Raw genomic sequence first — 16,204 nt, forward strand, 5'->3', positions numbered from 1 at the left:
GAGAGGTGGGTAAATCTTGTTAGACAGTGCATATCCACAGTCTCCTACGGAGTTAGAGTAAACGGGGAGACTCTCTCATATTTCAATCCTACTCAGGGCATTCGACAAGGTGATCATCTTTCCCCTTACTTATTCATCATTATGGCTAATGCTCTGTCATCGTTAATGCACAAAGCAGTGGAGAACGGTACAATTAATGGAATCAAACTCAATAGGTGGTGCCCGACCTTATCGCACCTACTTTTTGCAGACGACGCTATCTTTTTCCTTGACGGGTCAACTCAAGAATGTCAAAATGTGGCAATTATCCTGAATCAATATTGCCAGGCTTCGGGACAAGCGGTTAACCTGAATAAATCAGGAATCTTCTTTAGCAAAGGATGTCCACAGCAGGTGAAAAATAGACTAGCCGAGGAGCTTAGAGTGCCGGTAATTGAAAAAAAATGGGGAAATACTTGGGCATTCCATCGGACTGGGGCCAATCAAAGAAAGAAATGTTTGCATGGCTGCTTGCAAGGGTGCATTCCAAGCTAGAAGGATGGAAAGAAAGGCTAATGTCGAAAGCTGGCAAAGAAATCCTCATTAAAACAGTAGTCCAGGCGCTCCCTCAATACGCGATGTCAATTTTTAAAATCCCGATCTCCGTTTGCAAGGCCATAGAGAGAAGAATTGCTGCATTTTGGTGGAAGCAGAAAGCTGACAAAGAAGGGATTCACTGGAAAAGTTGGGAAACTTTGAAGAAAAGAAAAGACTTGGGAGGACTGGGGTTCAGGGACCTTATCACTTTGAACAAAGCCATTTTGGGGAAACAAGCCTGGAGACTGGTGCATGAACCTGAAGCTTTATGGAGCCAAGTTTTGAAAGGCCTCTATTACCCACAAGGACAGTTTTGCATGCAAAAAAAAGGCCACCGACCATCGTGGGGTTGGCAAAGTCTGATTGTGGGAAGAGAAGTTATAGAAAAGGAAGCCAGATGGAGAGTCGGGGATGGTAGGAAAATTAAAACTAGAGAGGATGTATGACTCCCTATAGGGAAGATTGGAGGTCCAAGCAAGGCGTAATGAACCACAACGGTGGGCGACCTTATCAACCAGAAACCCACGAATGGAAAGAACAAGAATTGAAAGAAATCTTTCAAGAGGAAGTGGTGAATCAGATATTGCTAATCCCTATCAGCACATCTCCAGTAGAACATAAATTGATATGGGCAGGCACCAAATCAGGAGGTTATACGGTCAAAGGGGGCTACAACCGCATCCGAATGACAGATAGCATGCAAAATAATAACAACCAGGCCTCATCATCATACCAGCCACCTAGAAACCTATGGACTTCAATTTGGCAGCTACCAGTTTACCCAAAAATACGTTTCTTCCTATGGAGCTTATGTCAAAATGCTCTCCCAACTCGGGAAAACCTCTACAAACGCAAGTGCGTACCTGACCCTCTTTGTCCCATCTATCGCAACCATCCTGAGACACAGAGCACCTATTCCTGATATGTAAATGGACAACCCAAGTCCGGTCGATTACGGAATATACATCAACATACACTGCCTAAATTACCGCATCAAGCATGGCTAGCAACATACCTCGCAATCGATCTGAACAGTGGAACATCCTCCCCACCGGCACGCATAGTGGACTGCTTATGGCAGATCTGGAAAGGGCGAAACACCCTGATTTTTTGCAAGCGGAAGCCGAACCCGTGGCTGGTGGTAGAGGAAGCCATTAATACCGGGAATAGCTACACAAAGTTTGCCATCATCAAAGAGAAAACAGGAGGGCAGAAGCTGAAGGAAGCCCCCGAATTTTGGAAGCCGCCGGAGAAGGGGAGCCGTAAATGGAACGTAGATGCGGCCTGGAGCGCCGATTCGGGGAACGGATCTGTTGCGGGACTATGCCGAGATCACGAAGGGAGGATGATCGACGGGTTCGCCAAGGGTATCTGGGCACCGGACTCCTCCGCAACCGAAACCCTAGCCGTTCGAGATTGCCTGCAATGCGAGCTCAATAAGGCGAAGCATAGAGACGTCCACAAACTAAAGGAGGGGAAGTACAACGAAGTCCACGAACTTAGAAGTACAACAGTGGAGTTCAACTCTGACTGTTCCACGTGTATTAAGTGGATAATGAGCCTTGAAATTAGCCCATGGTCAATCCAATCGGTCGTCCAAGACTGCCAAAGCTTATTAATCCAATTACCGCACGGATCAATCTCTTTTTGCGGCCGAGAAACGAATCAAGCCGCCGATTGCCTAGCCCGGGCCCATCAAAAAGGCCTTCTCAAACCGAACTGGCTCTTGCACCCCCCTTCTTTCCTTTTATCAATACTTTGTTCGAATATCATGATTTCTTGTAACAAACTATCTTCTAAGTAAATGAAATTACAAGAGCTTTATGACCAAAAATAATAATAATAACTCCTTTACCTTTCAGCTTCGACAACTCCTTTTGCTGGACCTCTATTGGTATTTGCTGATTTTCACCTTCGGTTGGTTATAAAGTCCTCTATTCTACTAGCCCGTGCTGGTGTTTTTGATACGATTTCTTCCTCCTCAGGCACTGGGAATTCTTTCCCATGAAACAACTTCCAGAAAGAGCTTGCCTCCGTGCTTCCGTTTTTAATAACCATAACCAAAATTACTAGAGCCATTTTCCTTTGGTCCGAATTCTTTATATGGCACTTCCTCACAGCTAGCGGTATAATGGCCAATTCTCCCGCATGAATAGCAAAAGTGAGGAAGACATTCATACTTGAAATCTACCCACAGTTGGTCGTCTTCACAATTCACCACAACCCCTAGGTTTTAGCGGGGTCGATAAATCTAAGAGTACTTGTACTCTACCCACTTTACATGGGTTGCCCCTTTTCGCTTCCATTTTCAACTCCAGCACTTTCCCCATTTTTGAACCCACTTCGCACAACACATATTCTATAATCCTTGCTAATGGCAAGCCAAGCATTTGCACCAAGAAGGCACAATGCGTGAATTGTTTCGATGTACAAGAATCCCTTTTGACCAAAAAAAAAAAAAAGAACAGGAATCCCGGGGTTCTGTTGTTAGAGAACAATCAAGTTGCTTGAAAAAGACCACGGGCTAGCTTCAAGAACTCTCATCTCGTCAATTTCTGAGTTGAACGTAAAGGAAAACAAACCCGGCTCTATTTAATCGCACACCACGTTTTCAGTTTTCTAAATCTTTCTCATTGTAGATAGGTATGCATGGAAGTTTACATTTGGTCTAGAGCAGAGTTTCCTCAACAAAGTAAGGTTACATTATTTCAATTTTTCTTCAGGAATTTTCTCAAACACATTAGCTACAACATCCTCGGACCACATTCTACCCATAAATCTACAAAGTGCAGCATGTCTTTGTTCCTTTTCTATCTCACTCTCCATTTTAAACCATACGTATTCATAGCAGGCCCTCACCTCAGCAAAGACAGACTCGGAGGCCCAAAGCAAACCTCTAACAGGGAAGAAGCCAGGCCGAGATAAAGCCGACCTCAGGAGCTGGACGTAGCCACCATGAAAACACCTAGCCTCAGCAGCAAGACAGACTTCGAGACCAATGCTGGTCACCGGCAGGGTTAACAGACCGAGAAGCAGCCGGCCACAGGAATAACGAGAGCCGCCATTAAAAGCACCGTTCCTTCCAGCGTAACAGCAAGCGGAATATGGATGAAGGGAGCTCTATTCGCAACGAGTAAAGCTAGTACAACCCACAAATTTTTGGGTTTCGAAAATTTAGGGGCAAACTGTGGACTGATGGGGCTAAGGTCTCATTTGGGTGTGGATGTTGGGAGTAGTGGATGGGGCGAGTGGGCTACGTCGAAAAACTACACGAATCCAGACTTCAGGAGAGAGGGAGGTTGGTCTTTTCACTTGAAAAGGCCGAAACATAACAAAGGGGTCCACGTAAATACAGCCGACGGGGAAACGGGAACTTCAATGCGGTTGTTGATATTGCAGAGCAAAGAACAATATTTCCTCCTCCCCTCCAAAAACATTCCTTCATTGATAGAAGAGTAACCATGAAAATGAAGAGATAAATTCAGAGGACTCCGTGATCAATCACATCCAAACGAAGTAGGACTTCACGGGAGCAACTTGCAATCGCTACAAGTTTTTTCACATCCCGCAGATACATGTTAATCAAAAGGATGAATTCTATTCAGACAGATCCACAACCCCCACAGCAAGCAAAGGTAAGAGTCCCCACATGCAGCGCTCGACATATTGGGAACTACACTAACAGAGTTGAGGAGCGTCAGCTATTTAATTCAAGCAAATAACAATCTCTTTAATTTGAAAACACAAAAAAAGATGGAACTGTTTAGATAAGATACAACACATCTGCTGCAACTTCTGCTGGAACATCTGCGATATGTGCATGTCGAAATTATATTAACAAGTGCTATAAACCCCGATAGTACAAAATGACAACTGCGTTTATCAAAGTAGAAAGACCATTGACCTCATATTTCCTCATCTGCTGGGCGATGGGTCCGGAGACCTCGATCTCGATCCAGAAGGTGATCTTGATGCGTCAGCAGCTGGAGATGAACTCCTACGATCATGTGCTTCCCCTGACTCGTACCTGGATTTTCTGCAAATTGACAGTGTCATACTACAAGCATTGCATAGATCACACATCAGCTACGGCAACCAAAACGAAACAAAAATTATTGATCCTTGGCATCAATTATAAAATCAAACAAAAACATGTCCATTGTAAGGCATACCGTCAAGGTGTTAAAAAGTTACACAGCAGTTGCATATTCAAAGTTCAGCAAATGAAAAGATAGATGAAACTAAATTAACCAGCCATTAGTAGCTTAATTGTTTCATAAGGCTAAAGGCATCTCCATCATCGATGTCAAAGTCATGACCGGCATTATTTTTTGTAACAAACATAATTAATTATATGCAACGTGAAATTCTTTTGAAGCCTGTGATGGTTATGAATCATCATTCTAAACATTAAAATCATCTATCACCACAACTTTAAATCAGGACGAGTCAATTTTTGGTGAAATGAGACAAGGGTCAATTGCCCAATTGTTTCCTATGTTCTAGCAACTTCTACCCCACTTCTGCAGACTTCTCTTTCTTAGAGCTGCCATTCTTGATTTTCCATTGAAGACCAATTTCCTTGCAAAACTCTTAAACAACTTCACACTATCTTACTGCAATCCTACAAACTTTCGATCAATGACATTAGCGCTTGGTATTTTTTGCCTCATAAGACTCACTATTGCACAAATCGACTCTCAATTCAGAAATCATGCATTCATGCCCACATGCTATCTGCCAATTATGAATAACCAGTGACAACCACCCCACACAAGAAAGCATATGCACCCACTAACCATCCCCACACAATCCTCAAGGCTAACCCAAGGAGCTAGGTGGCAAATGAACTACAGAACTATGTGAACTGCTATGACTGTGTACCTCCTCTATATTTAAAAATTCATCACTAAATGAAATATGACCCTCCTAGGGATGCTGATAATTCTCAACAAACGAAATGACAGGAGAAAAATGAGTCATGGAAAATCATCTATGCCAACACTAGCCCTAGTTACTGCTTGCTTCTTATTGATCCCCCTTTTAGATTGCATAGGTAAAGAAGACTAATTCATCCTAGGAGGGTCTCAGTCCAAAAATGATGATGTAACCAAGCGGAAAAGAATGAATAAATTTCCTACCCATTTTCATTTCCCTTATGGTATCCATTGTCATAATCGGGAGAGTATGACCTGCCATTCCGTCCTCCTTCGCGCTCTTGTGAAGGGGCTCGCGGCGATCTTGAGCGGTCATCAGCATGCCTTCTACTAGGTGATACAGAATGATCCCCACGCTTTCTTGGCACAGGAGAGTATGACCTGTTAACATTATGCTTTCAATGGAGTATGTAGCAATATTTATTGCCAGCAAAACTACTGTTGTTCTATTCTTGCTTCTCCACATGTACAAATAATCTGGCTTACCAAATTGCGTAGCCCAGTAATAATCATAATATGCCTTTCTACATAATCCATACCTGGAGCGATGCCGACTCCTAGAAGCCGATGGGCGACGAGGAGATCGCGAACGTGAACGAGAACGTCCTGCAATTTAAAACCAAGCCTCACTTCTTACAAGCATTGTTTTGCATTCTACAGATGAAAGTTCAAAATAGTCCTGCTCTACCATTTTAAAGAAATGAAAGAATAGTGTTTTAAACTAAGAATATGAGATTTTCAGTAGACCATTGCTGAAGAGATGAAAGTATCCCTTCCATACTATTTTACAATTTCAAGCATTTTTCCAAACAGAAATTTCTATAATCAAAATGGATATGGAAGAGATAAATCAACAATGCAATAGTGATGGAGAACCATTACGCATAAGGTAGAAAGCCTAAGAGACTCGCCAGTAATTAAATATGCAAGATCACAATCTGGAATTCTGGACTCTAGTGACTCAAAATAAATAAACATTCTATGGAAAAATAAGCACTTCGTCTCCCATATGTCAGCAAAGTAGACTCTTACAAAAGGAAGCCCGTACACAAACTTTCTATCTTTCTTTTCTTTTTGGGACAAAGCTTCAGATCTTGAAGCAACAAAAACCATTATTCCTAATGGCCAGATCTGAGGTAGGAATCTAGCAGTAGCACTCAATAAGTAAGCCATAGCTCAAATTTGAGACTTGAAATGAAAAAGACTGGTGGTAATTCATATATGCGAAATGAAAGGATGGCAACCAACTACCGAGTTAACAAATGACACCTGCCACCAAAATTTATGAGCAAGAAAATAGTTCTCACAAACGCTTTTCTAGAGTTCCTAGGTCAACCCTGAAAAGCTAAAGCATGGCATGACAATAAAGGTCAATACTACTGGGACAACATATTTCTCATGATCTCTCATACAATATGATTCCCACACTCAGAAACATGGCAACATCTTCAGACTATACAAATCTAGGCTCGTCTGGCAAAATTTTAATTGAAGAATCATCTCACCATGGTAAGATCTTCCTCCATGGCCTGAAGGTTCCCTGCACAATATTAAGAATAACCATGAGACAAGCAGCCTAACAATGAGCAAAGCACCCTCTTACCGATAAGAACACTACCTTCTAGTTCTTCGACGCATTTCCTCTGGCCTCTTCCTATTCTCTGCAGCAACAACCACAGATATTTTCCGCCCCGCAAAATTTTGTCCATCCATATGGTATTGAGCATCAGCAGCATCATGAGGTTCCACAAACTCCACAAAAGCAAATCCTCGAGGTTGCCTATTAAAAAAAAAAAAAAAACCATAGGCAGTAAGATTTGGACGAGATATGTTTAGAACATTCAACTTAGCACAGATTATTCAAGCATCTACTAAAACAAGCGTACTAATTGTTACCTCAATGCTGTCATCTGAGTGCATGTGTCTTTTGAATCTAATAAATATCCATTTCGAAGTACCAACAGATAAATGGATACACTTGCGAAAAGCAGCTCGCACACCCAAGCTTATTGGCTGCGCTTTTGTTATGAATGATGAATGAAATGACACTTCAAAAGAGCAAAATGACTTCAAAAATCTCCAGACTTGTAAAACTAAGATGCGCTTGAAATCAAAGCTGCCCATACTTAAATTGTCTCCGTGAGTCTTCAATTGGTCAACAGTGAATCTTCTTCTGCCAAACTTCTATCGATAGTGTAATTATATGTTTCTCTTCATTAGGAACATTCCTCATATGAACATCTTCTAACAAAGAAATCAACACTTCCCACACTTAAATTCTCTTCTTGCAGTCTTCAATGGGTCAAGAGTATTCTTCTGCTTCCAAACTCTACTGGTAGTATAATTCTATTTCTCTTCACTAGGAACATTCTTCATTCGAATTCATCTTCTAAAACCTTCATGAACGAATTTGAAAGGCAATGACAAAGATCCTCCGTTAAATGTAGGCTTTCACCATGTTTTAACTTCAAACTAACAACCCCTGATAAACCAGTCAAAGTGGGAACTATGAGAGAAACAGAAAAGCCATGAGAATATTGCTATGTGCCAACATGTAGCATGGCTCGCCAAAAAAAAAAAAATCAGCTTAGAGCTCAATATTGTCTTGATTAGACAGAGATCTAAACATTTAAGTGCAATAGAATGTGCTAACGTACCATTCAATTGCAGATTCTAAATCTTCGCACTACATCTATTAGTCTACATTTAAAAAGTGTGTGAAGACAAGAATATTAACAATCTTTCAAATGCCAAAAAGGATATGGTAGCTCAGTAGTAGTATGTTTGGCACATAAAACTTCATTAAGAAGTCCATATCCCACATTGGTATTATCACTTTTACATGTTGGAGGAGATACGCAATCTGGTTAACCAGATCAATACTGCTTCGGTCAGATTTTTTTACTTATGATGAGCCCAATCATTGGATGTAACTGGACTCAGATGCAGTTATAAACCATACCCTTTTCTTATATATACCTAAGAGTCCCCTTCTGCTGTTGTTCTTGTTCTTGTTTTGTCTAAGTGTTCCATGTCCAACCTGTTAAACAGGCTAGTCTGGTGTAGTCTTAAATAACTTTTACTATATTCATCAACAGAACAGATGGTAACAACAAGGCAAACTCATATGCTTGATTAGCATAACATTCAGAACACCAAGCACAAGCAGAATAAATTAAAGATACGTAGCAGAATAAAGAAGCACAAGCTTGCAGGTTAGAAACCGATCAGAAAAATAAGCACCCCACAAATTATTCAACCAGGACAACTCCTCACCCTGTATAGTAGTCCCGTGGCAGATAAATGTCCCTTACAGGACCAAATCTCTCAAAGGGAATCCTGAGTTCTTCCGCCCTGCAACCAATCACCAGTGAAAAGGGGTGAAAAAACCCTTCACAAAGAAATCTAAAAATGCCGTAATTTGCACATTTCCTTCCAAAGAAAGATCGATAGCTAAGCGCTCAGTTAAAACTGCATAAGAGAGAAATTCGATAACTAGACAAATACCTGCAGTCCAGAGGAATGTTGCGAACCAAAAGGCTCCCATGCATCCGTTCTTTGTGCCTCCCATAGCCACCAGGCCCGCCGCCGCCGCCGCTGCCGCCACCATATCCCCTCCGAGGAGGACTCCTCTCTCGACCCCCATATCCCCGTCTCGGAGGACTGTAGTACGGTGGACTGTACCTCCTCATATCGCGCAGCCTAAAAAGAATTCCAACCGAAAAAATAAGGCAGCAAAAACCCCAAAAACGCAAATCAATCCAACAATTCCGAGGCTCGATCTGTGCTCGCCACTCCACTAAAAGCACAAGCTTCAGCAGAGCCACGGCCGAATGGCCATCAATGCAGGTTCAAAGGTAAAAAGCTTCACATCTCAGCATATCAACCAGGCAAAACCCCGCAGCTCCCATTTTCCCAAATCGAAGAAACATAAACCCAAAACCAAAAAAGAAAAAAAACCCGGAAAGAATGGCAGCAAAAAAAACTCATGGCACATCGGGGAGGTGACAAGAAGGGGAAAATACATTCCGGCAACAATCATCGTCAACATCATCATCGTAATCACCAAAAACCATAGGGCAATCTCAAACGCCTCAAACGGCTAAGAATCTGGAGAGAGAGAGACTACTCAAACGAAGAACAGAACCGAAAAGGATGGAGAAATCGAACCTCTTGCTTCGACCCGAAGCTTCGTCCTCCCCTGCGAGATTTGCTTCGGTTCTTCGATCTCGAAGAGTCTCGACGAACTGGTAAAAGTGCGAAGCTCGATCTGTTCCCCTCCGTGCGAAGGCATATATAAAAAAGAAGCCCTAGCAATTGGTCAACGAGTCAACGGGGGGCACGCTCTTGACTTGACCTGTGACTGGGCTTTTCAGATGGAGCGTTTGGGCCCATGTTATTTTCATGGGATTAAAACCTTTTTAATCTCCACAAATAATTTTCCCGTGTTTGGAATACTACCAAAAGTCTCGAATTGGTACATCCGTACCATATTTATCTCGAATTAATTTTTTTATCACGAAAAATACTCAAATTGGTAGACTCGTGCCACATTTACGCAAATTAATTCTCGTGTCACAAAGAATCCCATAATATTACACCGACGACAAATTTACCATACATTAGCTTTCTTTTTATATCCCTTTAAATAGCTGACATGGAAACATAGCGGCAAACAACTCGGACGACCGGTGCGTGATGTGGATTTGACGCGGAAATTTAACATAAATGGGTGTTCTAAATGATGTTGTTTGGGGGAAGCTTTATATGGAGAAAATGAATCGAGATTGGAAAATCTGCTGGAATCTTGCGATTTTGCCCTTAGATTTAAATAATTTTTTTATGGGCATACCGATTTTGGATTTATTTTTTAGACACAAAAATTAGTAGGGGTATATGTGGCACTAGTGTACCAGCTTGAGATTTTTTGTGACACGAAAATTAATTTAAGGTAAATGTGGTACAGATATACCAGATTGAGAATTTGGTGGCATTAGCTCATTTATTTAGGACACAAATGATAACCATTATATTTCTCTGCTTTTCTATTTTTCTATTCCTAGGAACAGGTTTTGAATAGAAATTCATTTGGTAACGCAATTTCATTTTTCTATTTCGAGACAAATTTTTAGCATAGAAATAGGTGAGGAACAGAAATGAGAAGTATAAATTTGAAATAGGTTAGGAACATAAATGAGAAGTATTAATTTTCTACTTTTCTAGAAATAGAAATAAAAACTCTTTTCATTGCTCGCCCTTGTCGCCCGCAGCCGGCGGTTGCGTCTAGCCAATGTACGAATTCTACATCAATGTTATCAAACGAATTTCTATTCCGATAATAGAAATTTTGTGTTGTTATCAAATGCTATTTTATGCTCAGAAACTTATTCAGGGAACAGAAATAGTTTCTAGCTAAAAATTATTCTCAGGAATAGAATGGTTATTGATCGCGCCCTTATATACTTGAATTTTCTTTACTAAAATCTGAACGGTTAATACCACAAAAAATCCGAAATTGGTACACATGTAATAAATTTACCAAAAACTAATTTTTTGACCATCGAGAACGCCAAGATAGTACATCTGTGACAAATTTACCCTCTGTTGATTTCTGTTAAATTTTATCGTCAAATTTCTAAGTTGAATGACACGTGGCAGTTGACGGGTGTGTCAGTTTAGGGTTTTACCCCTCTATTTGTCACAGATTTACCAGTTTTGTGATTTTTTGTGATTATAGGTGTATCAATTTGGGGTTTTTGGAGGTTGTCACAGGTCACCAGTTCGAGGTTTTTGATGGTTAAAAAATTAGTTTGGTGTAATTTTTCATGGCATTCACCCAAATTTGGAATATGAAAGTGTCAATCTTCAAACCAGCATTTTCTTTACGTTGCTGACAATAAGGAACGTTGTTGCATGATCAATGGACATCGCCAGAATATTTTTATGGGAATAGCCACCATGTGATAGAACACGACGCCACTAACAATAAGGAACGTCGTCATCGCTATCATGTAGACGTTTAATTTATCGAAAAAAGGAGATGTACGAATCAAAATGCATTGTGCAAAGAGTAAAGCGGGACGCATCATATGACGTAATGTAAAGTATGTTAGGAAATCAAAAGGGAATAAGGGAATAACCGTAAACTCACGCAACTAAGCCGAGAACTTGATCCTATGTGAAATAATCTAAGCAACAAAGGAGACTTCTTAACAAAAAGAATTTCATAACATAAACAGCAAAAGATCCCCCGTTTGTTTTGGCATATCCAACAAAGAAATTTTGTTTGGAATTTTGTCCATAAAAAAAAAACAAACAAATGTTCTTGCAATAAATGTAAATAAAGGAAAAAGCCACAAAACTCCCAAACTATACCAATCGTGATAAATTTACCATGAACTTATTTTTATAACATCAAATACCTCAAATTACACCAACTATTACACATTTACCCTAAACTTTTTCTTGTGAAATAAAAAATCCCAAACTTGTACTTATGTGATACATTTACTTTCCATCAAAGTTTCTTTAGATGATTTTTCAGCCAAAACAACGTTATTTTTATCCATGTCAACATTATTTGCTTTTTGACATCTATGTAGGCAATTTTTTAACGGTTCTCATTGACAGATTTTTTATGAAAGATAAATGTGTTACATTGATATAGGTTTGGAATTTTTGGTGATAAAAAAAAGTTTATTATAAATGTGCCACGGTGGGTATAGTTTAGGGTTTTTAGTGGCTTCTGCCCTTAAATAAATTGGTGCTGTCAAATCAAAAAGGAAATCAGCTTATTAGGTTGCTTTCTTTTTTAAAAATAAAGCAAGAAAGAAAATTCACCGCAAGAACGTGTCTGATCAAATTAAGACGGGAAGAGCATACAAGCCAATGTCCATTGTGATTTGTGAAGGAATTCCAATTAACGTTTTTGTGAAGGAGAGAATTGGAGCTACTTATAATTCAAATATAAAATTAGAGATTGAGCTCACTTCGTCTGGCATGAATAAAATTCGTTCGCTAATTCTAGACTTGAAAATTATTTGTGTACAGAGAGATTTGCGCATTCGAGGACAAAGCCAAGAATCTAGAAATGGAAAGGTTGAGATTATAGAGAGAATGCTTTGTCTAAACTCAAATGCTCAAGTATTAGCAGAGCTTCACCCAATTTACTTTTTCAATTTACTTTTGGCATTTCTCATCTCTGCCCCCGAGCTTTCTATTCCGTATATAAGCTAGGAAAGATATTACATATCTTTCATGAACAGTTTCATCGGGACATTTAGTGTCTTTGGAGAGGTAAAGAAGGTTTTCTCCCCCTTTTTCATGTCGAATTTTGCTGTGATGTGCAAATATGTCTCACTTTGCCAGTTTCAAGTTTCCTAAAAGTGTTGACGTACTCTACACAGTTGGCTTAATCGGCGACCTAGAACCTTTGTTAGCAAGACACCTTAGACAATTGATCCGAATTGTCGTGCATCGTGTTTCGGAGAGCTTTAAGAATGAGAATCTCTTCTGCTATCTAACAGATGATAGTCACATTTGTACTGACATGAAAGCTCATTGAGAAGGAGTCGAGTAAGAAACTGACAGATTTTCTTACATTCCGTTTTTCTCCATTATTATCTTGGCAATGGTTTAGAAAGAGACGAAGGCTTTTCAAGAAACTCTCCATTAGGGATTTCTTGAAGAGAAACTGAACTTTCAGTTTTGACATCATGCCCTGCAGTGCAATAAAAAAGAATAGAGTGCTCAAAAGAAAATCAGTACGCTATATTAGAGAAAACAAAGATCTCACTTCAACAATGTCTTTCCATTATGTCCTTAATCACCACAATGTATGTGCGTGTAAAGCTTGTAAATTGGCAAGTTGATATGTTGTAGCTAGTGGATTTTGTGGTGTTGTGGTCTATATAAATATTAACTGTTAAAATATGTCTCGAGTTTGAGCACATGAACGAAACCCGACCCGTGATGAATTAGTGTTTGCGGACGTCCAAATATAAGCCATGGAAATCCAGAGTTTTCTTTTCGGTGTAAAAGTTTCGTTGGTCAAGGATTCCAAACAAAACAAGAAAAGGAAAGTCTGGTTGAAAGAAGAGGAAATAAAATAAAAAAAAGGAGGGGCGCATATTTGTTTCAGTTTGTGAAGTCAGCCAAGGCAAATAGAAAAGGAAAGTTGACCATGGCCTTTGCTGACTGAATTGACCGAATTTTAGTGGATGCTATGCGAGGATTTCTTTTCGTGCGATATTCCTTTTCACGGATGGATCAGACTTATATTTGGTTTCCTTCGCCAAATATGTTATATATATAGTCGCAAGATTGGTGCAGACCTTTGGGGGTATTCTTGAAGCGCCGCATTCGTGAGTGCTTGTTGTTCCGCGACTGTTGACAGAGAGGGAGAAATATTGAAGCGTCGTTTCATCGAGTGCTTGTGAATTAACTCCGTGGGTTTTCTTCGTGAAATTACATCAAGAGTTTAAGTGTTTTTAGCGATTAAATCTTGTGGTAAGATTTGTGTATAATTCTTTCGCGAGATTGAGAGATTATTTCGTGAGGAATTGTGGGCTAAACACTGCGTGAGTTATTAGATATAATTAAGGCTTGGAAAACACCGAGAGTGTTTGAGTGACTCGAGTGTAGTTGTAATCTCCGTTGTATCGCTTGATCTATAGTGAAATTCTGTGCTGCTCTCCCTGTGGACGTAGGTCACTACGACCGAACCACGTAAATCTGGTGTCCGATTTATTTTCTTATTCTGTCAAATTTGTTATTTGATCGCTTGGCTTCCGCAACATTAACTATCACAAAATGTACATATCTTTGCTTACATAGACAGTCCACTTTCATTATCTCATAAGCATTATTTTGTCCCGTCAAATTTCTATAGTTGCCCTTACCCTATCAAGATGTCTTTTTATCAGTGTGACAATTTACATCGTATACGTCACTTAATGTTTTTCATTATGCTATGGAAAGTATACTTTTTTTCCCTTGCAACACTCCCTTCTTTTACGATTTTTGCACCCATGAAAAGCCTATGATCCAATCTTACTGAAAATGTGATTCAATCATCGAAAAGTGTTAAAATATGTATGCTTATAGGGAATAGGCCGAATAGGAGGTTGTGGTGAAAAATTGTGATATTCTTTATTTTTTCTCTTAAATCCGGTCGATGTGATTCTTAGGGAGTTGAAAAGAGTTGCGGCTTGATCTGTACTATTGGAATATGTAAGACCACAAATTTTCAAACACCCTCAAGATCAAACAATTTTTGTTGAAAGGTGTGATATCTTGAGATCTAGTCGTCCGGTTCAAGTAAATTGGGCATTGATGGAAAGATATTTATGAATATTACCCAATTAAGCTCTTCGATCGACCTTTCTATGAATTTTATGCCAGGTCAAAGTTGCTCTAAATTCAAAAGGCTTAGGTAAAATATGGGCTTCTAAAATCACATAATAGTCAATTATCAATTATATATTTTTCGAACAGTTGCAAAAAATAAAACTTTCTATATATTTGCTTAAGCATAATTTTTCGTATGGGTTGCTTTAGTAGTTAAGGAATGCACCTATGTGTGTAGATTAAGCATTTGGCTTTTCCGGCTAAATAATCTTAGGCTATGTTTGGTAATCGGGATAAAATTCGAGATATGATAGATTTTATCCTATCCCGTGTTCGGTGCCTGCCCAAGACAGGATATAGTCGGATATAGGAGGGATATAGCCCGGATACAAGGTGGGATAAAAGTAGATAAGATTTTTAATATCCATAATATTTCTTACAAAATATGAAGAAAAAATAGCAAAAAAAAAAAAAGACAAATAGATAGATTAACAAATGATAAAAATTATTAGAGAATATATTAGAAATTTCGCTTTTATGATTTGTGGTCTCATTTATAGACAAAATTTCACTTTAGCCTATTGGTGTGACACCCCAGAACGTCACTCGTGACACGTGTCCTTCCTAATTATATTGTTTATTCAGTAATAGCATGTCGAAGCTCAATTAAATTTTTCCTCAATAAAATCCCGTACAAGAAAATCGCACGAGTTAAACATGGATATTAATTTTATTTTTGTTAAACACCAATTTTACAACTTTACTACATCATCCAAGCAAAAGACAAAACACCAAAGTCCTCGGATAAATGTCGAGGTCGCCTATCTCCATATTACATTATACTTCAAAAGTCTGCCTATACATAGGCAGACTTTACATCATGGACCATCTATATTCTCCACTGATGAGTCACAGACATCGCCGCCGTCGTATCAATCAAAAACTAGCACTCATAGTATCTAGGAAAACCAGCAAGCATTGGCGGCAAATTGTCATTCCTACACGTCTAAAAAATAAAGGAATAAGCCGAGAACCAGTAAATGAAATCTCTAGTTTTAAGTTAGGAAAATCATCTTACCACTTCACATGGCACAAACAACGTACATGCATAACAAACAGTATGTAGAGAACTTGAATAAATGTTATACCATTTCCATTTAGATATGCCACAATAATCTGATCATTTCGTTATTCCATAATATTTTCATTCAGATGCAAGCATTTGATATATAGCATTCATACTCATGTGTTAGGTTCGTTAGTTCTCTTCTTGAACACTCCCAGGGCATCTCGACCTACGAGGCATCTTAACTCCTGAGGCATCCCAGTATACCTTTCGGGGC

The 16,204-nt window shown here is 39.4% G+C and overlaps 1 protein-coding gene across 4 annotated transcripts; it reads right to left on the reverse strand.

The window, feature by feature from the left end:
* Positions 1-4,148: 4,148 nt before the first annotated feature.
* Positions 4,149-9,824, reverse strand: LOC115682222 (serine/arginine-rich SC35-like splicing factor SCL30). Of its 4 annotated transcripts, none has more exons than XM_030606378.2 (9): positions 9,684-9,824; positions 9,021-9,215; positions 8,790-8,867; positions 7,132-7,293; positions 7,019-7,053; positions 6,053-6,119; positions 5,769-5,894; positions 4,481-4,603; positions 4,149-4,383 (listed from the first exon to the last, which is right to left on the reverse strand). In XM_030606378.2, the coding sequence occupies exons 2-8, from the start codon at positions 9,203-9,205 to the stop codon at positions 4,492-4,494; spliced, it is 765 nt and encodes a 254-aa protein (XP_030462238.1). In that variant the 5' UTR covers positions 9,206-9,215; positions 9,684-9,824; the 3' UTR covers positions 4,149-4,383; positions 4,481-4,491. The 4 variants fall into 4 exon arrangements, with proteins under 4 accessions (XP_030462238.1, XP_030462237.1, XP_056169202.1 ...); XM_030606377.2 differs by having other exon boundaries at positions 4,481-4,612; XM_056313227.1 differs by having other exon boundaries at positions 5,718-5,894.
* Between the last annotated feature and the right edge of the window lie 6,380 nt (positions 9,825-16,204).

Source organism: Syzygium oleosum, unplaced genomic scaffold (genome assembly GCF_021117445.2).
Source record: "Syzygium oleosum isolate NSW1041296 unplaced genomic scaffold, Sole_v2.1 Sole_v2.07, whole genome shotgun sequence".
Lineage (NCBI taxonomy): Eukaryota > Viridiplantae > Streptophyta > Magnoliopsida > Myrtales > Myrtaceae > Syzygium > Syzygium oleosum.

What these genes read in the sequence shown, in the direction of transcription:
- LOC115682222 (XM_030606376.2), bottom strand. Translation starts at nt 9,205, where the DNA reads ATGAGGAGGTACAGTCCACCGTACTACAGTCCTCCGAGACGGGGATAT. An exon ending in AACATTCCTCTGGACTGCAG is followed by an intron (nt 8,868 to 9,020) that starts GTATTTGTCTAG and finishes GATTGGTTGCAG; the next exon opens with GGCGGAAGAACTCAGGATTC. An exon ending in AGGAGTCGGCATCGCTCCAG is followed by an intron (nt 5,895 to 6,052) that starts GTATGGATTATG and finishes TAATGTTAACAG; the next exon opens with GTCATACTCTCCTGTGCCAA.